This window comes from Salvia miltiorrhiza, chromosome 2 (assembly GCF_028751815.1).
Source record: "Salvia miltiorrhiza cultivar Shanhuang (shh) chromosome 2, IMPLAD_Smil_shh, whole genome shotgun sequence".
NCBI lineage: Eukaryota > Viridiplantae > Streptophyta > Magnoliopsida > Lamiales > Lamiaceae > Salvia > Salvia miltiorrhiza.
Window position 1 is genome coordinate 68,627,408 of NC_080388.1, and position 25,953 is coordinate 68,653,360.

Below are 25,953 nucleotides of genomic sequence, written 5' to 3' on the forward strand. Positions count from 1 at the left end.
ACTCCAGACGAGGATAAATCATCAACTTAGATCATTCAATACATATTATTGATCTTTTTGGGCATATATTCCAATATTAATTGGATAGTTGTCTGTGCAAATTTACTTCTTGTACGTATACCCACTTCATTTTGTGTAAATTACTCATTTTTCAGATTTATGTTAAGGAATATTGGGTGGATTCATTGACTATGATTATCTGAAAAGTAATCTATTACAAACTTAATTATTAATTGCTAAGAATTAAATTAATTTGGGGTAAAATTATGGCTAGTATTTGTTAAGAAATTGATTGGGATTGATAGAGATAAAACAATAAATTAATAAATAATTTTAATATTTTTTTATAATAAAAGGCTATAATAAGAAAAGAGAAGCATACATATAGAAAATAGAATCACCCAAAAACCTTAAGAGAACTTGAAACCCATTTTGAATAATGGGTCTGAGAATTGGGCCCACGTAGTTTGATTTCCCAATTTCCATATGATATCATTTCACGACTCCTGAGAGTGAGAGCTAGCTGAGAAGAAGCAGCGATGGCAATAGCAAGTGCACGCTGATTGTATTGATATGTCCTCTCACGATTTACACCTAAATTGAGAAAGAAAGGATAAACAGTAGTGCAATTGTTCTCGCATCGCCCAAAATGCATACACTCATCAGGTGTCAACGCCGCATAATCAACAAAACTCGGCTCTCCTTTCAATCCCACCACTCTTCTCACACCTCTCCACAGATTGAAGCCGCAGCTGCTGAAATCTGCAAGATTCTCAAGCACAACAACTGGCAATTTCTGTTGGAATCGTCGCATTTGCCACAAGACTTGAATCCAGAGGTGGTCCATTCGGTGCTGCAAAAAAGCCATTTTTCGCTTAATCCGCGGCGCCTTATTGATTTCTTCGACTGGTCGAATCGCCATCTGGGTACTGCTCAGAAACTCCATTCTTATTCGCTTCTTGCATTGATTTTGTGTAGTTCCAATCTTTATGGACCTGCCATAACTGTGCTCACCAAAGTGGCCGAGGCCCGGGTTCCTGCGTCCGATATCCTTGACTCGATTCTGAAACTTTGCAATGAATCTGAAAGGTTTAGATCGAGGGGGATAGTGTTTGAATTGTTGATAGATGTTTATAGGAAAAAGGGCATGTGGAATGAAGCTCTTGCTGTGTTTTTGGGCGTTAAGGGCCATAGTTTTGGGATCAGTTTGTTGTGTTGTAATTCTCTGTTGAAGGATTTGTTGAGGTGTGGGAGAATGGAGTCGTTTTGGAAGGTTTATGGGGGAATGTTGGATATGAGAATTAGTTTAGATGTTTATACATATGTGAGTGTTATTACGGCTCACTGCAAGGTTGGGAATCTAAGAGAGGCTAAAAGGGTTCTTACAGAGATGGAAGAGAATGGCTGTAATCCGAACTTGATTGCTTATAACATCGTTATCAAAGGGTTATGCAGAAGTGGTGCCATTGATGATGCCTTGCAGCTGAAGATGGCAATGGCTGAGAAGGGGTTGGCTCCTGATCAATATACTTTCTCAGTATTTATTGACGGGTTTTGCCAGCACAAGAGAGCTTCTGAGGCAAAGTTAATTTTGGAAGAGATGTATGAGAAAGGCTTAAACCCTGATCATATTGCTTACACAGCCGTGATTAATGGGTTCATGAAAGAGTGTGCTGTGGATGAGGCCTTTCGGATCAAGGATCTAATGGTTTCACGAGGCATTAAGTTGAATTTGTTAACTTATAATGCTATTATACATGGTCTTTGCAACATCGGTAACATGGAGAAGGCAGAAAGTCTAGTACATGAGATGATTAAATTAGGAATAAACCCTGAAACTCAGACATACAATTATCTGATTTACGGGCATAGTCGAGAGCGTAATATGGAGAAGGTCTCGAAAGTTCTGGTTTGGATGAATGAAAGAAACTTGGCACCTTCAACATACACCTTTAATGCTATAATAGATGAATTAAGTCACACAGGACATCTTGAACAAGCCCATTTTTTATTGAGCAATATAACTGAAAGAGGTATCACGCCTAATATTGTTAGTTACACTACCATTATGAAAGGTTACATGAAAGAAGGTAAATATGAAGAGGGAATGAGGATTTTGGATGATATGTGGCAGAAAGGCATTGCTCCTGATGTTTCCTGCTATGATTCTATAATTAGTGGTCTTAGCAAAGCCAAAAGGATGGATGAGGCACAGACTTGTCTCATTGCAATGGGGAAGAAGGGAGTGAAACCAAATGCCTATACATTTGGGGCATTGATTTCAGGATACACAGAGATTGGTGAGATGGAGATTGCAAAAAGATACTTTTTGGAAATGCTCGATCAAGGTATCGCTCCTGATCTTCATAATTATACATCTGTGATTGATGGCCTCTGCAGAAATGGGGGCATAGAACAAGCTTTTTCCATATTTAATATTATGCTGGAACGACGTCTACTTCCAGATATGCACATTTACAGTGTGCTTATAATTGGCCTTTCAAAGAATGGGAAATTGGTAGAAGCAATGAGAATCTTCTCCTGCTTCTGTGATAAGGGGTCGGTCCCTGATGCTTATGTTTACACTTCTCTCATTTCTGGTTTTTGTAAGCAAGGTGATATGCCGAAGGCTTTCAGTCTTTGCAATGAGATGTCTCAAAAAGGTATAACTCCTAACATAGTCACTTATAATGCCTTGATATCCGGGCTGTTTAGATCAGGTGATGTAGAGAGAGCCAAGGAACTATTTGCTGGACTGCCTGGTAATGGTTTGACACCAAACAAAGTTACATATGCTACAATGATTGACGGGTGCTGCAAGTCTGCGGATTTAAATGAAGCATTTCGTTTGTTTGAAAAGATGCAACTTAAGGCTGTTCCAGCTGATGGGTTTGTTTACAATTCTCTTCTCAATGGATGTTGCAAAAATGGTGATACGCAAAAGGCATTGTCTCTATTTAATGAAATGAAAGAGAGGGGGATAGCATCCATACTTACATTCAACACAATGATTGATGGTTTTTGTAAGTCAGGAGATTTGACCAAAGCAGTTGAGTTGATTGAAGATATGGTTGACAAGAAAATCATGCCTAATCATGTGACCTTCACAATTATAATCAGTCACTACAGCAAGATGGGTGATATGGAAAAAGCAGAGGAGCTGCTTTCAGAGATGGGAAAGAGGAATATACTGCCGACAAATCTAACATACACTTCCCTTTTGCATGGTTACAGAAAAATAGGGGACTGGTCCAAGATGTTAGTTTTATTTGAGGACTTGGTGGCAAAGGGTATTGAGCCTGATGAAGTGGTGTACAAACTGATGATTGATGCATTCTGTGAAGGTGGGAATTTGGATAAAGCGCTAAAGGACTGGAATGAACTTTTGGGCAATGGTGTATTAAAAGGAAAGGTTAGTGAAATACTGATAGGAGCATGGTGTGGAGATGGAGATATATCCGCAGTACGAGCATTACTTGCAAAAATGAGCGAGCAAGGGTATAAGCCTAGTGTTACTACATGCAGTATCTTGGCCTATGGTTTGCAAAGAGTAGGATACAAAGAAGAACTGCATGAAGTTATTGATGCTATGGTGAGCTATGGCTGGGTTCCTCCATCAATGAGTTTAATTGACTTGGTCAACCAATATCAACGACAAGATATCCTAAGTGATCATCCCGTGCAACAAGCATCTGGCGTGGCTTGTCAGATTTAATCCTAATTGAGATGATAAAGACTTTTCAACATTTTTACCATCAGTGCTTCATGAAGCATCTGATGTCGTTCTCACCAGATTGTTATGGAGTATTCATCACTTTTCTTCCAGAGGTATGCTGCTTTCTCAATCTACATAACTACTATTCTTGGTAAAATATACATTTCTAACCAAGTATATGTCTATTTGAGCAGATTCCAAATTTGTCACATCCTTCAAATAATAACTACTCCCTCCGTCCACGAAATGAGTACCCATTTGTGGATGACACGGGTTTTAAGAAATGTATGGAGTGTATTGTGAATAGTTTAAGGGTCCCACTTTTTGAGTGTATTAGTTAAAGAGATGTGTGGGGTACACTTGCCAAAAAGGGAAATGGGTACTCATTTCGTGGACGGATGAAAAATGAAATATAGGTACTCATTTCGTGGACGGAGGGAGTATTTAGTACTTGCATTTGTTAACTTCCCCAAATATAGGACCAGAGCAATATTCCAGCATCTGAGAAATGACGTGTCTAGTCGGAGTCCGTGTTGTTTTTTCAACACAAATTAGAAAAGTGGGTTGGAAAATAATATCAAAACAACAAGATATCTGGAAAAAAAAAAAAAAAGCACTCAAATCAATTTCCACTCAGTTAAGACTTAAGAGCAGTTTAGTTTATTTTCGGATTGCAAGCTAAAACCCTACCGAAGTAGTACTAATTAGACTCAACAACTTTGTGATCCTAGTTGTTACATGCATGAACTACAAAGAAGCTACGTATATTTGTAACTAGACCAAAAGAAGATTAGTTTATTCCTGGACTTCATTCCCTTGGTAGATCCTAATTAAATTCAGTTTTGCTTTTAGGCCCTCATATGGCAAAATTTGCAATTGTACTGAGAAAAATTGGAATGTACAAGGCAACTCTTCGATCAGAGGTAGAGGCTTCTCTCTTTATCATTATTATTGTTCATACTGTTTCTTCCAATTAAATGCAATAGCTTCATAAGTCTATTCTCCGATGCTATATTTGGGGATACGTTTTATATTGTATAACGGAGTTTGGTCAATTGATGTGGTGGGAATGGAGAGAAATGTAGTGGCTTGGTAATTTGAAGTGGGATTCCTCCATCCTCACCTATTGGAAGAACCAAAGTATATTCATTCCCAATTCTCCTGTACTATAACACCCATTCCCTTTAAGTAGTAGCCATCCTTGATCCATTCATTCTTTCTTCAAATAATCAAATGCCATTCAATCTCATTCACTTTTCCTTAAGCACTGTGATTGAGTCTTCATGTAACCTAATTAGCTGGCTCCAGATAATCTGTTCTAGTTTGAACTCACTGTGATTAAGTGTTTTAGTGCCTTCAATATTTTTCACTTGTGCATATCAGATGGAGCTTGTGCTGAATGACAAACTCATGCACTTCGCTAATGTTGATGTTCAAGACATTAAGGTACTTCCATGTTTATTCACAAATTTTCTTATGTTCTGTTCTCAGATCTTCTTCATCTACTTCTTTGCCATCTCTCTTTGTTCTACTAAACTAAATTTTGCTTCTGATTTTGATTTTGTTTATGTGCTACAAGCATTCTATTATTGGATTCTTTGTTAACTTTGGATGATGTGTTTTTTCTCAAGAGGCGCGCCGGACTTGGGCTCTGTGATATTGTTGCTCATATTTTTAAGCAACAAGTATATCTTCCATCTCGCGAGTAGTGGAATGTGTCTACTTTTAGGAGTCGTTCAGTTTGTTGGAGGCGTCAAGCTATTGGCGCTGAGGAAACAAATATACCATTTGTCAATTGACACGCTGTATTGAGTTTATTTAAATCGTCTGTTTTTGTGTATATGATGATTCACAAATTACAGAGCCAATATATCATAACTCGAATAATAATAGATGTTCCAAAAGCTTACATACATGATACCCCAATTTGATCGAGGCTCTCACCTCAATCCCACTTCCAATAAAACTTGCCCAAGACTCGTTGCCAATATCCTTTTACATGTGTAAGACAAGTTATCACCAAAATTCTATTTGAGCAAATCAATATATCACAAAATATTGGCCAACTCAAAATCAATTTTCCAACACCTATCTCTTAACAAAATACTTGTCAAGAAAAAGCTTATTTACAAATATTAACCATAACTGCCAACGACACGTACGGTTACAACAAGAACCAAATTCCCAAAACATCTCTTAAAACCAATTTTCCAACACCCAACTCTTAGAAACATAATTATAACCATAATAATGGGCCGACGGCGAGTACGATTACTGTAAGATATTTGAAAAAAATGTATGACACTAAAATATAGCTAGTAATATATATTATTCAAATTATAATAATAAATTCACAATCTTACAAAATATTATAACTTACACATTTACTATTATAAAAATCATTAAATTACAAAAATAAAACATAGTAAATATATACTCCATTCGTCTCATTACAAATGTCACATTACTTTTGGACACAAAAATTAAGAAATGCTTAATTAGTAGATAAAGTGAATTGGTAAAAATTATTTAAATATTAGATATAGAGAGAGAATATGTTGCCCAAAAAAGAATGTGATATTTATAATGAGACATCTCATTTTAAAAAGTGGAACGGAGGGGAGGGAGTAATAAATAAATGTAAAACACCGAAAAGCCAACAGTTCAACTGGAGCTTCAATTGCCGATCACTTGGTCTCCAAAAAAATCAAGGATCGATTACAGTTCAACAGAAAACCATCGGTAATAATTTGTAACCGTTGAACACATCTAATTACCAGATGCACGAGTAAATAAAATTTCAAGTCAACTGTGGTACAAAACTTCCACTTTCAAATTATTAATTTGCAAACTAAGATTGTAAACATCTTTACATTGTTCATTAATCAAATAAGTTGGCAGTTTATATACAACATAGAATCAACTACTCTACATTATCTACAATTACTTCATCTTCTTCTCCCTGTATGAATTCTCATAGAAATAAATAATAACTATATAATTTACTTACAATCTCAAAGTGTGAGCAGAAGAGTTCTTGATGTTTCTTTTGGTATAATGTTGTTTGATTTCGCAAAAGTGCTATCTGGCAGAATTTTTCATGAGAGCAAGGATCTCGACGTCATCGATGGCTGATTCTGCAAGGAGCTGAAGAGGGGTTTTACCTCTCTTGTCAACAGCTTCTGGGTTGGCTCCCCTGCATAAATTACGTAAATTTTGAGTAAAAACTAGATAATGAAGTGAGATAATTATTCTTAGTGTCTTGCCAAGTAGAGACACAGCACCGAAACATTGATATCACAGAAACAATCTTAAATCAACTACTCCCTCCGTCCCAGTCCAATAGGCTCATTTCTTTTCGGCACGGAGATTAAAAAACTTACTTTTTAGGAGTAAAGTGGTGTGGTCCACACCAATTAAGTACATTTTCTTTACTTAAAATGGAAAACGAGCCTATTGGAATGGGACGTCTCAAAAAGGAAAACGTGCCTATTAGAGTGGGACGGAGGGAGTAGTATTTTGATTATTCTTAACCTAGCAGCGTGAAAGTATATATGTTTATAACTCCAGAAAACATCTAGCAATAAGCTATAGATGATCAACCAGATAAAAAACCATCGAACTAGGTGGTAGCCATCAGGCATGTAATTAAATAGTTAAATATATGTTTGGAACTGCAAAACATATCATATGCTGATGATAATTGTAAAAATAGTAAATCAGTGCAGGCAATTAGAAACCAGCTGTAATGAAAATTCTGAACATGAAATTGGAATTATATTATCTTGAGTAGAAAACAACTATTATCATCAACCGGAGGGCATAGCACAATGATCATGGAAACACAGCTTAAGAATACCTCGTGAGCAACAGTTTTGTGATTGCAATTCCTCCCCTTGAAATGCTATGATGCAGTGGTGTTTGACCCTTGGAATCACAAGCACTGATATTGGCCCCATGCTGGAGGAGCAGCTCTACCATGCCAACGTCAGCTGTTTGACAGGCCAGGTGAAGCAATGAACAACCATCAAAAAGGTCATCTTCTTGTAGGCCCAAGGATTTTGGGGTGGTATCCTCCAGACTAGGGACTTTCTGATCAGGATTTTCCTGCTCATTCGGTTTCATTACATTGGCTAAACTTATACATGTCGCAGATGATCCTTGACCATAAACTGCATTGACATCTGCTTTTGACAAAACAATAAGGCGGTAGACAGCTTTCTTGTCATTTATACGGACACTTTCCCACAATTGCTCAGCAACTGAAGTGTCCTTTAGTTTGAGAACAAAAGATTTTTCTACATACTGCAGATCAAGACAGCACTGGGATTAGTTTGCATAACGTAGAGCTAAGCACATGGCCTTAGAATCAAACTAAAATAGAACTATTTCATTATATAACGCTTACCTATTGCTGTGCAGAGTAAAGGACGTAATATAGCTAATGAGTAAGAGTAAAAATAATTGTAAGACCAATCATGCCAACAGGCTGGAGAAAAGCAAAAAGAAGTTCTCTTCATTTGAGGCTAAGTACTAATGGAATTTGACAAGATTCATATAGTAAACAATATATATATATATATATATATATATATATATATATAGAGAGAGAGAGAGAGAGAGAAAAACTTTTCAGATTTTTTGTCCCATCTAAGCATCTAAACAAAGTCGTTTTGATGCTTAGGTGGAAAGAAAGTCCACATATAATCCACCTAAGAATCTGACGAGGTGATTCATCATTCCATTGCCAGATTCTGCAATACGGAGTATATATCGAACTTTTCAAGGTTGGGGGGTTTAAAAGTGAAAATGAGTTGGGGACATTTTTTGGAGAACGCTGAAAGTTGGGAAACAAACTATGATTGACCCAATTATTTATAATACTGCAAAGAACTGTGTTAATTAGCACACTTGAAACATAAGATATGCAATCACTTCACCAGAAGTCCCTAACTACACGGGAACCTGTTTTCCCATGTTTGGAAGAGAAGAGGACCAAGTAATACTAAAACTCATATGGTAGGAGCGATACCTTTGCATGAATGTATTTCTCCTTAAGTGCTGTCTGACCAGCGTGATGAGGTTTGGTGAAAAACTGTCTGTATTTCTCAGATTCAAACGACCTGTCATAACATATATGTACTTTGTTATTAACAAATTATGAAATGAGCAAGTGCAAATCGAAATCTTGATCACTGCAATCTGTACCGTATCGGTAGTTCATCAGCTTGAATCGTTCTATTTGCTCGCAACAACCCTTCCCATATGGAGTTGACAAAGACATTACCCAGCGCCTGAAACATAGAAATGACGGAAGGTTCCCAGACTTTCACATCAAGTGTTAAGGATCTCACCTGTTAGTTAAGAAAAAGCTGCAAAATCAGAACCTAACAGATATAAAATCTGCACACTTTGCAAGTTTTCTTTGCTCCATGAACAGGAGCTATATTTCTTGTTCAGAACAGAATCAAAAGAGAAATTAAGAAACAAATCTGATCAACAGACTTCTTGAAATGGGAGGCTCTATATTGCAATTGAGATAATGAAAAGTCATTCTGTTGTTTTATTTGACTTTGTTTCGAGTAGAAATTGTGGATAAAAGTGATCATTGGTCAACCAAATCAGATTAGGAGGTCACAACTGAAATAAAACCAGTCACAGTTGCAATTAGAATGTGATTAGCCAATCCCTTAGTAAAAGGGATCAGATGTGAACTTTTCCTATAGGTTGTGCATAGAATTTTATTAACTTTGTACCGAAAATAATAAATGAAAACCATTATGCCAAATTCCCATGTATAGATTCTGATGATGATACACTAAGGCTAACAATACATGTTACACCCAATTCTTATTTGTTATGAAAAAGTGTTAATAAAGCTTATTTCGATTTTTCTAGAAGTTGCTATTCTAATGACACTCAAGTTCCAACACAAAATGGACTGAAGAAATCAAATCAGCTGAAGGCAGCCAAATTGCCAGAATTAAAGTAGAATCAGTTGGCTATCTGAGCAAGTTAGCCGGAGTAAGAGAATTGCTTTGAATAGTTTGTTGACAAATCCAAATCAATCAGAAATCACAGAAGAAGAACCATCCAAAAGAATACAGCTACGTCAAAGAGTTCTAAGCTACAGTCAGAACGTGAAGACATATTTAACTATTCTTGTACTAAAACATCATTGAACAAAGGAAGTAAAGTACGGAGCCTTTTTCTAGCAGCAAAATAGAGACAAGAGCGAGAAGATCAAATTGCCTGAAAGAAAGACCTACACTTTCAGCAGATTAGAATAGAAGTTGACAAATATAAGAACTACCAAAAAGGAATAAGTGTTTTAGTAAATAGAAGTTGTTTATCACTCCTAGCAGAACTAAAACAAGGAGAAAAACCAATGAAGATGAGATTGTGCAGAAGCATAAATACATATTAGTTGCACTTAATGAATAGCCAACTAGAGTTGGATATGAACAAAAGTGAGATGAACATACAAATTTAATTAACAATTAGGTGCACCTAATTAACTTGTAACTTGCCTTGGATATATGCACCCCAAGGTTACGATGAATGCCAGAGCATTCAATGCATATAAGAATACCAAGATTCAAGGATGCCCAATCAGGTTCAGGTGCACCGCAGTCAGCACATTTATCATTTCCAGGCACTTTACTCAATGCGTCGATTGGCTTCTCATTTTTCAAGTTAGCTTGTAGCCTTAGGGTACTTCTGGTGACTCGCATTATACTTCTAGCTGAACGATCCTTCTTGGTTTTACATTCTTGGGAATTCTTCACATCATGATCTGGACTTTCTACTGAACTACAGTCACTACCTGGACTGAAACAGAACTGCCGATTTACATATAAACCACAGTCACAGCCGATAGAAAGCAAAATGTCAATAAAATTAAAAATAAAGTGTTATCCATCTTTTATTTAATTGTTTACCACTTCAGGTGCTTGTAGCAAAGAAGTAATAACTCCTGTTATTTTTTCAATCCAGTCCATTTGCTCTGCTGCATTTTCTGCCTGCATCGACAAGCAACTTTAAAGAATACAAGCATTATGTCTATTGAGGTACTGCTGCAAAAATGTGGCACATTTTTTTTTTCACCAGACAAATAAATTAGGAAGAGCCACATAATTTCGCAAAAGATTACCTGTAAAGTGTAGTTTTTTATTGGTGAAATAATCCTGAAACAAAATCTCAGGTCTAACTGCTCCGCATCGACTTTTATTGTTGATGTTAGCAGGTTCACTGTATGACGTGCCACAGATTTTTCATCGTGTACACCACCATGGTAGTGAGATGAAAGCCACCTACTCAACAGCCCGGAGCCTGAATCAGAGGGAGTACTTCTATGCATGGGAGTTTGACTGCTGCCTCCGAACTGGGCCGATAATTTAGTTAACAAAAGAGGATCCCATATGAAAGAAACAGCACTCAGCTAACAGAAAACGGCTAACTCGATTTGTTTCTTATTCTGTGACTTACAGGCCTGCTCCATTGCTTCCGATAATAGTACAGCATTCCCCGGCTGTCAAGAACGAAAAATCTTCTCTTCCAGTCTCCTCTCAAATTGGAGGAACGTTTAGAGAGATATCCTTGTTTGATGGTTTGTACCTAAACTACAGAAATCTTAGCTAGAGCCTGACAAAACTAAAAGTAATAGTGCCCTGCGAGTATAAAATATATGTGGAATAATTAATGTATTATCATAAGGTGTACCTTCCCCCCAGCAGAAGCATGCATCACTGCTTCTATCACTTTCTGAGAGCTTCTAAAAACAGGCTGTATGGCATCTACATTTGGAGATTCCTTAGGCCTGCAAAACGACCTTCTTCCCTCTTCATCAACTTGCCTTATGTAATCTTGCATCCGTTCATTGAGAGTTGATATCTCATGGTTCGAATTTTCCCTTGCCTCTTGTGCAGAAGCCAAGACCTGCAGTAGAGCAGCATATTAAGTTTCCAAAATATAGAAAAGATATTGTAGGCTACTCAAAGTCCGATTTTGCTAGACCAGAGCTATATAGGAAGTCTACATTGCTGGAGTGAATTTGGTGACCAGAGGCCAAAATATTGTAGGTTAAGAAAAGACAAAATAGCAAAAGAAAATCAAAATGTTTTATCAGAAGTTGAATACCTTGCTCTTCAACTTGCAACTACAAAAGCTTACTTAGCTCTTAAGTGAACACATTGCTGCTATAGAGAGCATATAATATGTGTGTGTGTGTGTGTGTGTGTGAGTGATGGCCTAGCGGTAGTGTGGTTAATGCCTGAGGCCAAAGGTCTCGGGTTCAAGTCCACCGTAGAGCGGTCTTTAAATTTAATTGTTAATTTACCCAAAAAAAGAGAGAGCATATAATATGATAATAGGACAAGCATGTAGAAGCTGAAAAATCATTCTGGATTCTGCTAGGGCAAAAGTTCCTTATATGAAAGGTGAAGATTACTTAGCAGATATGATGGCTTGTGTGGTTAATTCTATACCGCAGAGTGCGATGTCCGTGCACCAACTTAAGTAATCTAATTTTGCTTTGTCCACCATAATTCACAGTTTTGTACTATAAAAAATCAGAGCTTCGGCTTTTCAGTTAGAGAAGAACAAAGGCTCCAATTGGGCAGATGTAGCTATGGATTGGAGTGATTGCATTTTGGTGGTTCTACTTTGGGCTTAATCATCCTTCTTCAGCTTAGCAGTTTCGTTGGAAATAGTTAAAAGTGTTAAACTGCTTGTCTCTGATCACGACCTTTTGTTTTATACTCCTAGTTCATTCAGAATTAGCTTGAAGGCCGTAATTGGATTTTTAAGGACAAGCAGATCACCTAAATACACCACTAACTCTAAATTTAAGCTAAAACAATTGAAAATGAGATAAAAAATTCATCCAGCAAATCCCCTAAATTGGATGGGGCCCACAAAAAATTTTACACCCACCTAAATTCAATCTTAAATTTACACTCACAAATAGGAGATCTGGTGTATCCATTTATAAAATCGAAATCCTAAAATTAAATAGAGAAGCTTTAGGAAGGAATATGGGAGCATAATTTTGGGATTTCTGCTGGGAGTGCTCTAAAGTTCTTCCTTGAGGCGCGGCCCGGAAATGTGGCCGGCCTCAATCAATTAATATTAGGCCTTTTTCGAAAGGTGAAGCCAGGCTCGGGTGAAGGGCAAAACCACCCCGAAGGGTTTCAGCAAAACTCAAATAAGCCCTTACGTTAGATGGGCCTTACTGTATGTAAGAATAGTGCAGATCCCCTAAATGTTAGATGGGCCTTCAGCGCCGCTTGAGAAAAGGCGAATTTTTCTTTTTCTTTTTTCCTCTTTTATTTTTCCGGTTAATTAAACGGGTAAAGCGGCCGGCTGCGAAAAATCAAATAAACTCCTATCATTGTTTTTAAAGCCACCATTTTTGTCCCACATCAACATGGTAATTATCTTGTCTCTAATATATAAGTTTAGAATACCCTCTCTCCTTACGAGGCCTTTTAAGGGTATGATGGACTTCATTCTAATATGGTATCAGAACGTGCCCAAGTTCAATGGTAGAAGGTCTTAAGCTCGCTGGTTGTATGCTTGACCACCTTCATCTCACGGATTGTGTTCACGACCATGGCCTCCGGTGAGGCCCTTGAGCAGTCCTATCATCGAGAAGTTCCTGAGGTCACAAGCGTGCTGGTGTTGGTGATCCTGCTGATGACAGCCATTCATCTTATCAATGGCCAGAAAAGTTCATCCTCAATCTAACGAGGAGCACGAACCACGCCAGTGTCACCTCGGCGTGACGACCAACAGCACTCTGAAAGTCAGATGGCGAGCATCACTCACCATGTACTCTTACTGTGAGAGGATCAGCGGTGTTGCAAGCTGTGTTATGGCTCCGACGAAGCCTCACTTCTACAATCCCGTCTCCGATTCATCGACAACTTGTTGATTAAATTAAATCAAGTTGCAAAGAACAAGGAGTTAATTTGATTTTCGCTAGAACCTCTACGAGGTGTTTTTGTCCCTTCGCCTATTAACTTAACCTTGCTATATATAGAGTGTGGTTCCATAGAGAATGTCATATATTGAGAGAATGAAAAATAACGAATAAATCAATAAATTCTACGAATAAACCAATAAAACTTGCGAACAGACGTATCTATTTAATATGTTAAAAAACTCACCCCCTACAGGATTTGAACCCAAACGGAAATGTTTATTCATACGGAACGTTAATTTATTCGGATATTGACTTATTCGCACGCATTCTCCATTCTCTAATTATATAGCATTCTCCAATCTCCATGGAATATTTCTCTATAGTTATAGTGAGAATGACGAAAATTTTCGTGACAATTGAGAATAATGAATAAGTCGATATAAATCTAGGAATAAGCTATTTGTAATGCACAATAGAGTATTCAGTTAATATGGTGAAATTTTCGCCTCCATCGGGATTCAAACCCAAGTTTAAACGCCTATTCATGCATTACAAGTGGCTTATTCATATATTTATACTGGCTTTATTCGTTATTTTCCTTTTACGCGAAAAATTTGAATAAATTAATATCAACCATATGATATGAATATCTAACGTTTTAGATTTATTCTCATTTATATATATGTGTATATATAGAGAGAGAGAGAAATGATCAAATGAGAATAGGTAAAGCGGTGAGAAATGAGAACAAATCTAGAATGTGAGATTTTTATGGCTGATATTATTCAAATTAATTGTTTTTTTATTTAATGTTACGGCTAAGTTTGTAAAGTTGCATCTAACACAACTGTGGATCCCTTAATTGAAGGGATTTATTACTTGATTAATTGTGGGAACACATCGTCCAAAACATATCTTCTATAGCAAAAATCCTTAATTCGTTCCTAATTTTTTAAGCGTGTCTTATCCATTTCTTATTCGTTATTATAAATTACAAATGTATTGAAATTTTATTAGAATTGCATTTTATTACATGTTCATATAATTCATGTCCGTATTCATGAAATTGTCGTTTTTCATTTCGAGTGTTTAGTTTTTAATAGTGTGATTTTTTCATGCCAGTCATAGAGTTGTTTATGAAATCATAGTCCCTGTGCATTTTGAAGCTCTGAAATTTCAGAAAGATTAAAAGCACATCAAACTTGAATAAAATCCACAAATCTGTGAATACTAACCGAGTGATGAATAAGAGAGGTGGAAATTAAGGATTCGAGTAAATTGATGGGTAAATGGGGCAAATTGTCAACACAGACGTATCTTTCAGTTGACTTTGTGAGAAAACCTTACTTCTGTTGTAAAGCAGTAGAGAATGGGAGGTCGTTGTTATCAACTACACCCTTTTCCGTAAAAGGGTCGGTAAGTAGTTGACCATGATTGATATATTCCATTAATTAAATTATTTCGGGAAATATTTTATCCATTTCACAGACTGAGATGCAACATATATAAGGTGATATGAAAAAAAGAAAACAAACCTTATTAATGCAGGGCTCCATTTGATGCAACAGCTCGTATCCCTGACAATGGAAACAACACCAACATCAATATACGTGATGATAAACATTACGATCAATCAATATGGGATTTCCATTATACATCATACTTGCTTGAAATAACGAAGATGTGCATCCATTGTATTTCCAACAGCCTCTAAGAACTCAAACTTCTTCTTTGCCTCAACTGCTGAAAGGGCGCCAACCTAAATTGTAAACATGTACTTTATTGAAAACATCTTATTGTTTCCTGACTTAGTCAATACTTCTATGTAACAATGCTCAGAAAGAGGCCAACAAACCAGATTAAAGCGTGTTTGCTCAAAAGTTGATCTTGCATTGTGGAGTTCCTGGAACGTCTCTCTACCAAATTAGTTAACAACTGATGGTTACCCATGACAACTATCTGAACATTTACAGCCACTTGAGACAAGTGTAATTAATTATAAATATGGAAAATGATTATATACCTCTTCTAGGGCGCTAGCTATGTCTATCCTTGCACTTTTTCTCAATGATAAAAATTTCTCTCGAACCTGGAATATAAATTTTAATTACTCCAGCATGTTTCAATAGCTAACGTATTCATGAATTTGAACTATGGTGAATCTGGAAATTCAGTTATACTATATTTAAAATAAATAAAAGTCAAGCAAATGATAAAATTAAGAGATTCTGGTCATTTCTTTTTCTTCTTGTTAGAGATTGGATATATTTTAGGTATAGATTGTAGTTTACATAATTTTCTTCCTATAAAAGATTATCTTATCTTTTATATATACATGTACATCCAATTGATGAGAATACAACAAATTCATTCGTAAATATATGTTTTCTACTTGCTATTACACTTTTCTATCAGCATTATGCTTTAGGGAGGTAGTGTAATACTTCACATCCCTCTTTCAAAAACAAAAAGTCAATGCTAAAGTTAAGGGTTTTGATTATCATTGTACCTTTTTTTATCAATATATCGTGTTTTAGGGATCTTGATTTTAGGACGAGATTAGTGTTTTCCCCTATATTTTAGGAAGGTGATTTTTTCAACAAAGCATAGAATTGTGTTCCTTTATTCAGTGGAGGAAGTAAGAATAAATTTTCCCTTACCATTATTCACAGTGCTGTAACTTAATACTTAAATGCTCCAAATTCTAAAGAAAATAAAATTAAAAATCTTATTGTTATTTATTACTTTGAATGTTCCATAATTTGGCAATAAAATAACAAGAATATAAATTTGTTTTCAAGATGTGATGCATCGGTAATTCGTGTTATCCAATGCCCTTTCTAAGTTATTGATACCAAGGAAGTTTATGAATCTTCTGATAGATCTTAGATGAAAGGCTTAATGCATGTATGCAACTTTGTTTTCAGGTAAGTTAGGCAACAATTGCAGCTATAAAGGAAAATGAAAATAACTGCTCTTTTCAGAGATCATTTTCAAAGATGCATGATTATGCAAAACTATTCTCTATGTCGTACGTGCATCAGATGAATATGCATTACTGAGATCCACATAAATACATATCTGAGTAGTTAATCTGAGATAAGAGATTTAGATCATTGAGATTCTAAACTCTATTTGGTGGTATTATTTAGGCCTCTCAAAGTCACTAGCTCAAACCAACTTTGATGAGTTAGAAAATCTTAATAAACATAATAAAACAAAAAGCACTAACTTGTATCATAAATGTTTTGTGAACCATTATATTCTATTTTAATCATACATACCTGATCATAAATAATGGTGGCCTTGTCAAAGCGCTTGTGGGCATCCTGAGTGTTTTCACAATTTTATTTTGTGAGGTCCAAAATTCATACGCATACACAAGAATAGGAAATAATTAAAGAGGGTGCAATTGGCCAGAAAATGGAATTTCTTTAGTTGGACGCAATGCCTTGATCAAGCTATAATCAAATGATGCAAATGGTTAATCAACTGGCAGAAATGCCTAGTTGTCTTACCTCCAATATACAAACAACTTCAGAAAAATGTCAAATGTTCTGATAGGGACATGCCTAATACAGAAAAGGCTGGCCATGCATGCACAAAATTCCCAAGCCTAACATCTAAGATTGTGTTTTCATATCTGCTTTTAGCTAATATTGCATACAACTACGTTAACAAACTAAGTAGTAAGTACTATAGAGGAGATTCAAAAGAGAAAAATATATTTCTGTCAAATTATATAATGCACATGTGAGTTGCAAAAATTCATAAATTTGTGGATTCCGAAGATAAGAGGCTTCTATACGTTAGTAGCATATTTCATTGATTTCACTGGACCAAGTGTTACCTGCACACCAAATGAGCATGACAACTTTCAATCCTTATATATTTGGTCCATTTCATGATAACTTATGCAAACACTTTGGAGGAACTCTTAATTTACCTTCACGAAATGCTATTCTACTAGAAAGACTATCTATCTCTCCAAGAAGAAACTCTTCTGTACACAAGAAAAGTTTTTCAAGTTAACGGTTTGTGCACTTCTTGAAGGAGATCTTGGATCTCTTCAGAGTGAAATGTTTCCATTTGAAAAAGGTCATTATCCTGTCCAAGAATTTCAAATATATAACCCTACTTGACCTCTCCATATCGTTAGAATAACCAATATGGAATACAATCATTACACCATCGCAGACAAGCAATATTCTCATTATTCTGTTTTAGTGATCCAAGATCTCACCGTCCACAGCATGGCTAGTTTATTTCCGAAGCCACTAATATCACTTAGATAATTTTTCATACAAATATACAATCATGTCCTTCTGTGGTTAATTGATTCTATAAGGGACTTCCCACAAAAAAGATTCATATGAGTATATGACACTGGAAAAGCAGGCTTCTTTTTCTCTTGCAACTATCTCACACTCATACTCACCTTAATCATTGCTCAATTTACAAAACAAATCTAGTTTGTCAACTTATATGTTAATTCCGTACCCTTAACATTGTAGCTATAATGACTAGATTCTTGAAGTGTGGCAATTGATCTTTAGATGGCATCATGTTATATTCTAAAGGCTCATTTAGTTGACAGGAACGTAAAGTTGCTTGAGAATATAATATCTATGAATGTGATTCTAGGAAAATGAATACTATCATATTCTTTATCTAGGGTTAGGTAAATAACCAAGAAATTGTCATAATATAGATTGATTTCAGTATCTGGTTCAAATTAATCAAGGAATGCAATAATTAAATTATATTAGAATGTCTAAAATATCTTTGAACACTTTCCTGCCACCAATAATGTTTATATTTTTAATATACAAGCAATATAATTTATAATTCTACAGCTCCAATTTTTTATTTAATAAGATATATTAGCAATTGAAAACATATATAACTATATATATATAGGGGAGGGCTAGGGTAAAAACAACTCTTAGAGTATAAAATAGGAATATATATATTAATATATATATAGGGTTAGGTTCTATGGAGAAATTGATTTTTTTGCAAAATTTAGAAACGTTGAACAAATCAATAATTTTGATAAACATACCAATAATTTTATTGAACAAGCATTTTGGTTTGAGGTTCGAATCTTGGAGTGTGAGATTTTCAACAAATACGTATGTTCATCAAAATTAGTATCATGTTCATCACAATTATTGACATGTTCATCAAAATTTGGGCACTGGATTTATTTTTAATTATTGACTGTTTGATTGAGCTATTTTAATGGTTGAGATTGTTTCTCCTTTCTAACAACATTTGCATTTCTCCATTAAACCTCTGTCTCTCTCTCTCTATATATATATATAAATATAGAGAGAGAGAGAAGATCAAATGAGCATGGACAAATGTGGTGAGAATGGAGAATAATTGTATTATTTGTATAAAATGCTTGTAATTTGCATAAGCTGCTGCATAACGAAATTCAATTAATTAAATAAAATTTTTTTCTCCCTCCAGGATTCGAACCCAACCCAGGTAAAAAATTTATGCAGACTGCAGCTTATGCAACACTATATACTGGCTTATACAATCATTCTCATTTCTCACGAAAGATAGTATTCTCGGTATAACCCATCCCTATATATATAATAATAAATCATATAAAATGCAAACACAAATCATTAGTTAAAAAATTGGTTTGCATTTCATTGAGAATTAATATTAAAAATATAAAAGCAATGTAGGCGATTGAAAATGAGTTTGAAGATCAAAGTGCCATTTAATTTTCATTGATGGATTTCGTTTGTTATCAAATACCGCAATGAAAGAGAAGAACAGAAAAAAAACAGAGAATGGCAAAGAAGTAGATGAAGAGGAAGATATGGGAACGGAACATAAGAAGATCTGTGAATAAACATGAAATGATGTGGAAGTACCTTAATGTCTTGAGCATCAACATTAGCAAAGTGCATAAGTTTGTCATTCAGCACAAGCTCTACCTGATATAAAGTAGTGAAAAATATTGAATGCAGTAAAACACTTCACTTTCATGCTAAAAGAGTTCAAACTGGTATCAAGCAGCTAAGCATGGATGCACTCAATTGCATTCTGCACTTGGTTTTTGGCAGAAGCGTTGGGTGAGAAAGGGATTGGAGCCGACAATTTTCAATGACTCCGTATATTTGATATCTTCTGCCAACTATACGAATAGCTCTAAATGATACAAACGGGTAAGAAATCTTTTTCAACCTCACATTATGCAAATAATTGTGATGGAATTGTTATTGTAAATTAAAGTGTTCGAAATTCCAAATCCTTAAAGACAAATGCAACTTGAGGGGATGTTTGGTTATTAAAGGGGAACAAGTAGTATAGGAGAATCAGAAACAAATATACTTTGATTCCCCCAAAAGGTGAGGATAGAGGATTTCCCACTTTAGGGATATCAAGTTAGTATTTGAGGTATAGTTCCAAATTACCAAGCCACTATATTTCTCTGCATTCCCACCATATCAATTATACAATAGAAAACTTATCGCAAAATATAGCATTGTAGAATTAGACTTATGAAGCTATTGCATATAATTGGAAGAAACGGTATGAACAATACTAACAATAAAGAGAGAAGCCTCTACCTGTGACCGAAGAGTTTCCTTGTACGTTCCAATTTCTCTCAGTACAATTGCAAACTTTGTCATATCAGGGCCTAAAAGTACAACTGAACTTAATTAGAATATACCAAGAGAATAAAGTCTGGGGATAATATATTCCTCTTTTGGTCTAGTTACAGGTTATAAGTAGCTTCTTTGTAGCTCATGCATGTGATGTAACTAGGATAATTAAGTTGTTCAGTCTAATTAGTACTTGGTAGGATTTTAGCTTGCAATCAGAAAATAAACTATTCTATTCTTATGTTACAGAAAATAAACTGAGATCCTCTCTTGGTATGAAACATAAAATTTAAATGAAGGAATGAAACCTTAGATAAGAAGACGAAGCAGAATGAGGAATGAGCCATACCCTAAAAGTTTGAGAAATATCCTACCTTAACATAGAATCGTATCTAATCAAATTTGAACCAAAATGGCCTTAAATTTTTATAATTTGAGATGACCAAGCAACCTCGACTTACAATCTTAATTAAGATCTTAATATATAATAGCATGTCAAAGTCAAAGAGCCAAATCAAAAGTTGGGTCATGATCGGGGAACCCTCTCGAGGGCTTTTTCCCTATACAAGTGAACTGCAGAAGTTTCAAACACTCTCGAGGGCTTTTTGTTCAGTTAATCTTTTCTGGCCAAATTATCATTCTGTATCTAATTCAGGCAAAAAGTTTGCCAAAAACTGAAGCGGCACAGCATCATGAAGCTCATGGGACTTAAGTAATGTAAAAACAATAAACCAAGAATTAGTTCTGTTAAGTTCATATGGCAAAGCATATGATTTCTAACAGCTTTACTTCAAGACAATTACTTCATATAGTAACAAAACTGAAGATTACTCAAGCAAAACAATTACTCTAGCAAAACTGAGGATTACTACAGAAATAGTAACAACAGTTTCCTTGTTCTATGAGAACCTTTTTGTTCCGTTAATCTTTTCTGGCCAAATTATCATTCTGTATCTAATTCAGGCAAAAAGTTTGCCAAAACTGAAGCGGCACAGCATCATGAAGCTCATGGTGACGACTTAAGTAATGTAAAAACAATAAACCAAGAATTAGTTCTGTTAAGTTCATATGGCAAAGCATATGATTTCTAACAGCTTTACTTCAAGACAATTACTTCATATAAGCTGTGAGTAAATTTCAAACTTACGAATTTTTTACTTCCAAGTTTCCCCATTGAAATAGAAAAAAATATTTGCTTAGATGTCTTTCCTACCTCCAAATGCCACAGAGATAGGATCATTATGTCCTCCAGCAAAAGCTTCAAGGGCGCTTGCAAAAGAAATATCTCTATCATATGCTTCTCCAAGCCCATCTCTGTGAATCCCACCAAATAAAAAGAGTGTAATAATGGAAAATTCTACAAAGAAGTATCTGCTATTAAGATTTGACCACAAGTTAATGTATAAATAACAATGTAGGAGGCGAAAGAAATGCGTTAATGAAAGAAGCACTCATCATGTCAAAAGACTGCAGGGACGACACAGAAATAAACAAGAAAACCATGGCTTCATCAGGCAGCACCAGATAACAGTTTTAAGAAATACTTTTTAGAAAGGACAAAGATTGCACTATAAAGAAGAGGAGAATGGCGTGAATTTCAACAGCCACAAGCTCATACTGAGCACTTGGAAAAACTCATACGGTCACACCAATATCCTTGAAGCAAAGTTGGTAGAATATGAAACACCAGTAAAGTTGATTGGCTCCTATTAGGGCTTCAAGATATATATGAAGAAAATTAAGTCAAGTGACTTCTTGACATCTTCTCCTTTGGGGATATCAGCCATAGTACAATAAAGGTTGCAACTGATGCAAGATTAACATACTCTACAAAGGCATATAATACTATGATTCGTGTTTCTTGCCCCATATCCACATAGGTCCTAAAGTAATGTATTTTCTTGTTTCTCGTAGGTAGGATTTTAATGGGAAAAACTTCACATTTACACACAATTTACCATTAAGAATGAGAAACAACTTGTATGTTTCCTGGAGTTCATGGAGGCTTGAATAAGCACAAAAAATTGTCATTTTATCAATATTTTGCATACAGGATATATGCATGTTCACACTTACATATATGCAGACAAACAAAAGATTATGGTAATGACATAATGTTACATGGACATGGATATATCTGGAGAGTAGATATAGTATAAGGTATTAAGCTCAAAAGAAGGACTGTGGATTTTACAGGTTTTAGCCTGCTTAGCTACAACTAAGGAAAAGGAAAGCAATGATGCATCTATTTGTATTAGATAAACTAGATATCAGTTCAGTAAAAGAACAAAGTTCGATACATAAATAAGCACGGCCTAGGACTTACACGTATTTTCGACAACCTTTATGAAACTTGATACTTCTTTCCCTTAATGTCTCGGCACTTTCTTCCATCAACTGGATCTGCATTGTTAACCAAGACGATGCATGTTAATCAAGTTCTCATAGTCATAGATGATCGAAATGATGTGCTTTTATTACTATTGAGTCATCAACAAACTTCCATGCAAAATTGAAATAATAATTAGAGATATAGCAGGTGTTTCTGCTTGACCAGATACTTAATGTTTAGGACAATAATTTCAGTTCATATTAAAAATTTGTAACTTCAATAAAACACTTAAAACTTAGGTGGTTTGACTCTGTGTCAGGAACCATTCCAGATTCTACATTGCGGTTAACTGATTTTTCTCTTCCCAGCCAATAAATCATATGTTTGAGCACCGTATTTTCGCTCTGCTATTCATCCAATAATTTCGTGCTTCCTACTCAAAAAGTTTATCACAGAAAACTGCCTCTTCACAAATTAAATCCGATAATAAGTACTCTTTTTTTAGGGTAACTCAATAAGTACTGAAAACTACGATCAGGCATTTATCTAACATAATGTGCCCAGTCCATTGCACTAAACATTCTTTCATATAATTTTTGTGTATGCTCTAATAGTCTAATTACAACAACAGTCCTTGGTTTTCGCGTATAACCTTCAAATCTCCTGTAAATTCCTAGAAAAGTATGATTCACCAAATAATAAGGCGAAAAAATGACACTGCTTCTATATGATGCTGAGACAAAATGCGACTGGAAACTTCATTACATCAATTTGAATCTATTTAACATTAATAAGACAAATACAGAAAATTTCTACAGGATCCCCATGTACGGAAACAAATTAAGAGGAGGGGAAAAATGAAAGACAAAAACCTGTTGACGGAACATGGGCGAATCGTCTAGCCTAGCGAAAAACATGTTTCCTTCTTGCATATGAAATGATTTCAAACACTACATTAATTAATCTAATTGATCACTTCATCTCAGAGGGAAAAAAAAAGATAGCAAAATCCCCCACACAATGCGATCAGCGAATTTAAAATCAAAGATCACATTCCTATGCAAAATCTTGATGTAAAACTGTGTGATAGATGAAATTCTGGAAGGAATGAGAGAGATTAGAATAACATATGGTAAAGAAGCAGAAGAAAAACGATGAACAATAAATAGGAGCGATAATGGAGGAGAAAATGAAGAATGGGTGGATAGGGGACTGTGTAAAACAATGCGGTTGTTTGTGTGAGCAATTTTTAATTTCTGTTTTACCAGCCACTGAGCGCCAATCTTTTGATCTCTGTATTCCTGTGAGCGGGAAGTCTTGCGTTAAGTTGTTACATCATCACACGTGTTTTATATATATAACCAAATCTATGATATAAAATTGAGGATTAAATCTTTATCTTTATATAATATATAAAAGATGAGTTTTTTAACCTCTAATTTTTCTATCTCCTCATAATTATTTCCTCCAAATTTTCTATTCTCTTTTTTCTATTTTAATCATTTTTAAAAAATCATTAATTTCAATTAATAAAAAAATTATTCAATATTAATGTTAAATTAAATATTATGAAAAGAACTTTAATTTGATGTAAAATTTATAAAAAATAAATAATAAATAAGTTATGATCGTTGAAAGTGTCAAAAATATAATTTTTGTTCGCTCTCATTTATCTCTAATGTTGAACATTAGAGATTTGGTGTGATTTCAGCAAAAAATAAATAATAATTGGACAAATGTGATTTCAGCAAAAAATATAATTTTTGTTCGCTCTCATTTATCTCTAATGAAGATTTGATGTTTGGTTGTAGATTTGGTGTGATTTCAGCAAAAAATAAATAATAATTGGACAAATGTGAAAGCATAATGTTAAAGTACGATTCAATACGAATCCGTGAGCACAAACGGTGGTCAAATCGGAGCTCAGATGAGAGGGAACGAAGCCGAGCAAGTTGGCTACGCAAATAGCAACAAGGCCCACGGTCCCGGTAGCGGCCGCGGGCCATTGCTCCAATATCGCCCAGAACGCACCCGCGGTCCATGCCGCGGCCGCGGGCCCTGCCAACAGCTCTCCCACGGCCCTGTACCGCGGTCACGGCCGTGCCAGCGGGAAAAAAATTGGCATTTTGTGTGCCCTAGACGGGATTGTTGAGCTCCAATCCCATCTTCACCTTCATTTAGAGGGGAAATTGAGGATGATTCACCACTCTTCACCTCTCAAAATAAACCTTCGCCTCCAACCCATCATTTTCTTCTACCATTTTTTCTCTTACACACACTAAAACAACACCAAAATGAAATAAAGAATGAGAAGACTTGGAAATGAGTTCATCAAGACTGCATGATTGAAGATCAAAATTATAGGATTTGTCTATGAATCTCTATCTCTTTATATCTTTAATTGTTTATGTTTTCTCATGACTTGGGATTTGTTTTTATTATGAATATGCTTGGCTAAAATCCCTTATCTTATAACCAGGGGGCTTAGCCCACTAGCCACCGGGTCCTCACTTAAGTGAAGTGACCCGGGTTCGATCCCTCTTGGGAACGAATTGGTGATTGGAGATATAAGGTGGAGTTTGGTGAATGGAGAGATAAGGTGGTTCTTGGAGTGGATGAGGAACTAACTACTAACATCTAACATGACTTTGACCGATCAAAAAAAAAAAAAAATCCCTTATCTTATGGATTAGATTAGATTAATTTGCAATAGATTGATTTCTTTGCTCAATATATGTTTGTGCTTATTGTTATCTTTTCAAGCCCTGAATTTATCTCTTGTATGATTGGTTGGCCACCTTTTGTGCATTTTTAATTTGTGATTTGAATCGGGAGAGGATAATTACAATAGATTAGGAGTTTGAAACATATCATCTCAATAAACCGGGAGGTTGAAAGTGGGGTGAGGGCTTGTTGATCTTTTGTGCTCTTGTGGGTATAGGTTAGAAATTGACCGGATACGGCAATTATGATCGTAATCTACTGTTTTAGTCGTCTGGGAGGAGGCTAAAACTGGTGGGGAGATCTAGGGTCATATCAATATTAATATTGATTTAAATTAAAATTCATTATGATCCATCGAAATCTAGTCCATATGATAATTTTCCTTTGAGTCTTTCCCCAATTTATTAACTAAGTTTATGTTATTGCTATTTAGTTTGCTTGCTTTAATTTAGCTTTTGTTTTAGTTATCAACATCTCTTGATTTTTGATTGTCAAAATAGGTTAAAAGCAACTTATTAATAGTATTTACAAGTTTGAATTCACCAATCCTTATGGAATACGACTTTGCTTAAGTTTGTAACAAAATATTTAATAATAGGACCTTGCTTTGAGTCTTTCATCTCTT

At 35.3% G+C, this 25,953-nt stretch overlaps 3 protein-coding genes across 3 annotated transcripts in view; 2 read left to right on the forward strand and 1 right to left on the reverse strand.

Moving 5' to 3' along the window:
* LOC131008566 (uncharacterized) overlaps nt 1–25,953 on the forward strand; it is a 590,934-nt gene that overhangs the window by 455,541 nt on the left and 109,440 nt on the right. The gene's annotated exons all lie outside the window — the stretch shown is intronic.
* Nucleotides 403–5,555, forward strand: LOC131008567 (pentatricopeptide repeat-containing protein At5g61990, mitochondrial). The gene is made up of 4 exons (XM_057935489.1): nt 403–3,828; nt 4,568–4,638; nt 5,099–5,161; nt 5,347–5,555. The coding sequence occupies exon 1, from the start codon at nt 650–652 to the stop codon at nt 3,713–3,715; it is 3,066 nt and encodes a 1,021-aa protein (XP_057791472.1). The 5' UTR covers nt 403–649; the 3' UTR covers nt 3,716–3,828; nt 4,568–4,638; nt 5,099–5,161; nt 5,347–5,555.
* LOC131008572 (ADP-ribosylation factor GTPase-activating protein AGD3-like) lies at nt 6,528–23,862 on the reverse strand. The gene is made up of 19 exons (XM_057935499.1): nt 23,477–23,862; nt 22,599–22,675; nt 21,486–21,586; nt 20,237–20,307; nt 19,538–19,600; nt 16,925–16,969; nt 15,664–15,729; nt 15,496–15,543; nt 15,304–15,399; nt 15,176–15,217; nt 11,438–11,653; nt 11,204–11,332; nt 10,869–11,099; nt 10,657–10,737; nt 10,246–10,557; nt 8,924–9,069; nt 8,748–8,838; nt 7,575–8,020; nt 6,528–6,911 (listed from the first exon to the last, which is right to left on the reverse strand). Exons 1-19 carry the CDS (start codon nt 23,534–23,536, stop codon nt 6,797–6,799), a joined length of 2,436 nt encoding a protein of 811 aa, XP_057791482.1. The 5' UTR covers nt 23,537–23,862; the 3' UTR covers nt 6,528–6,796.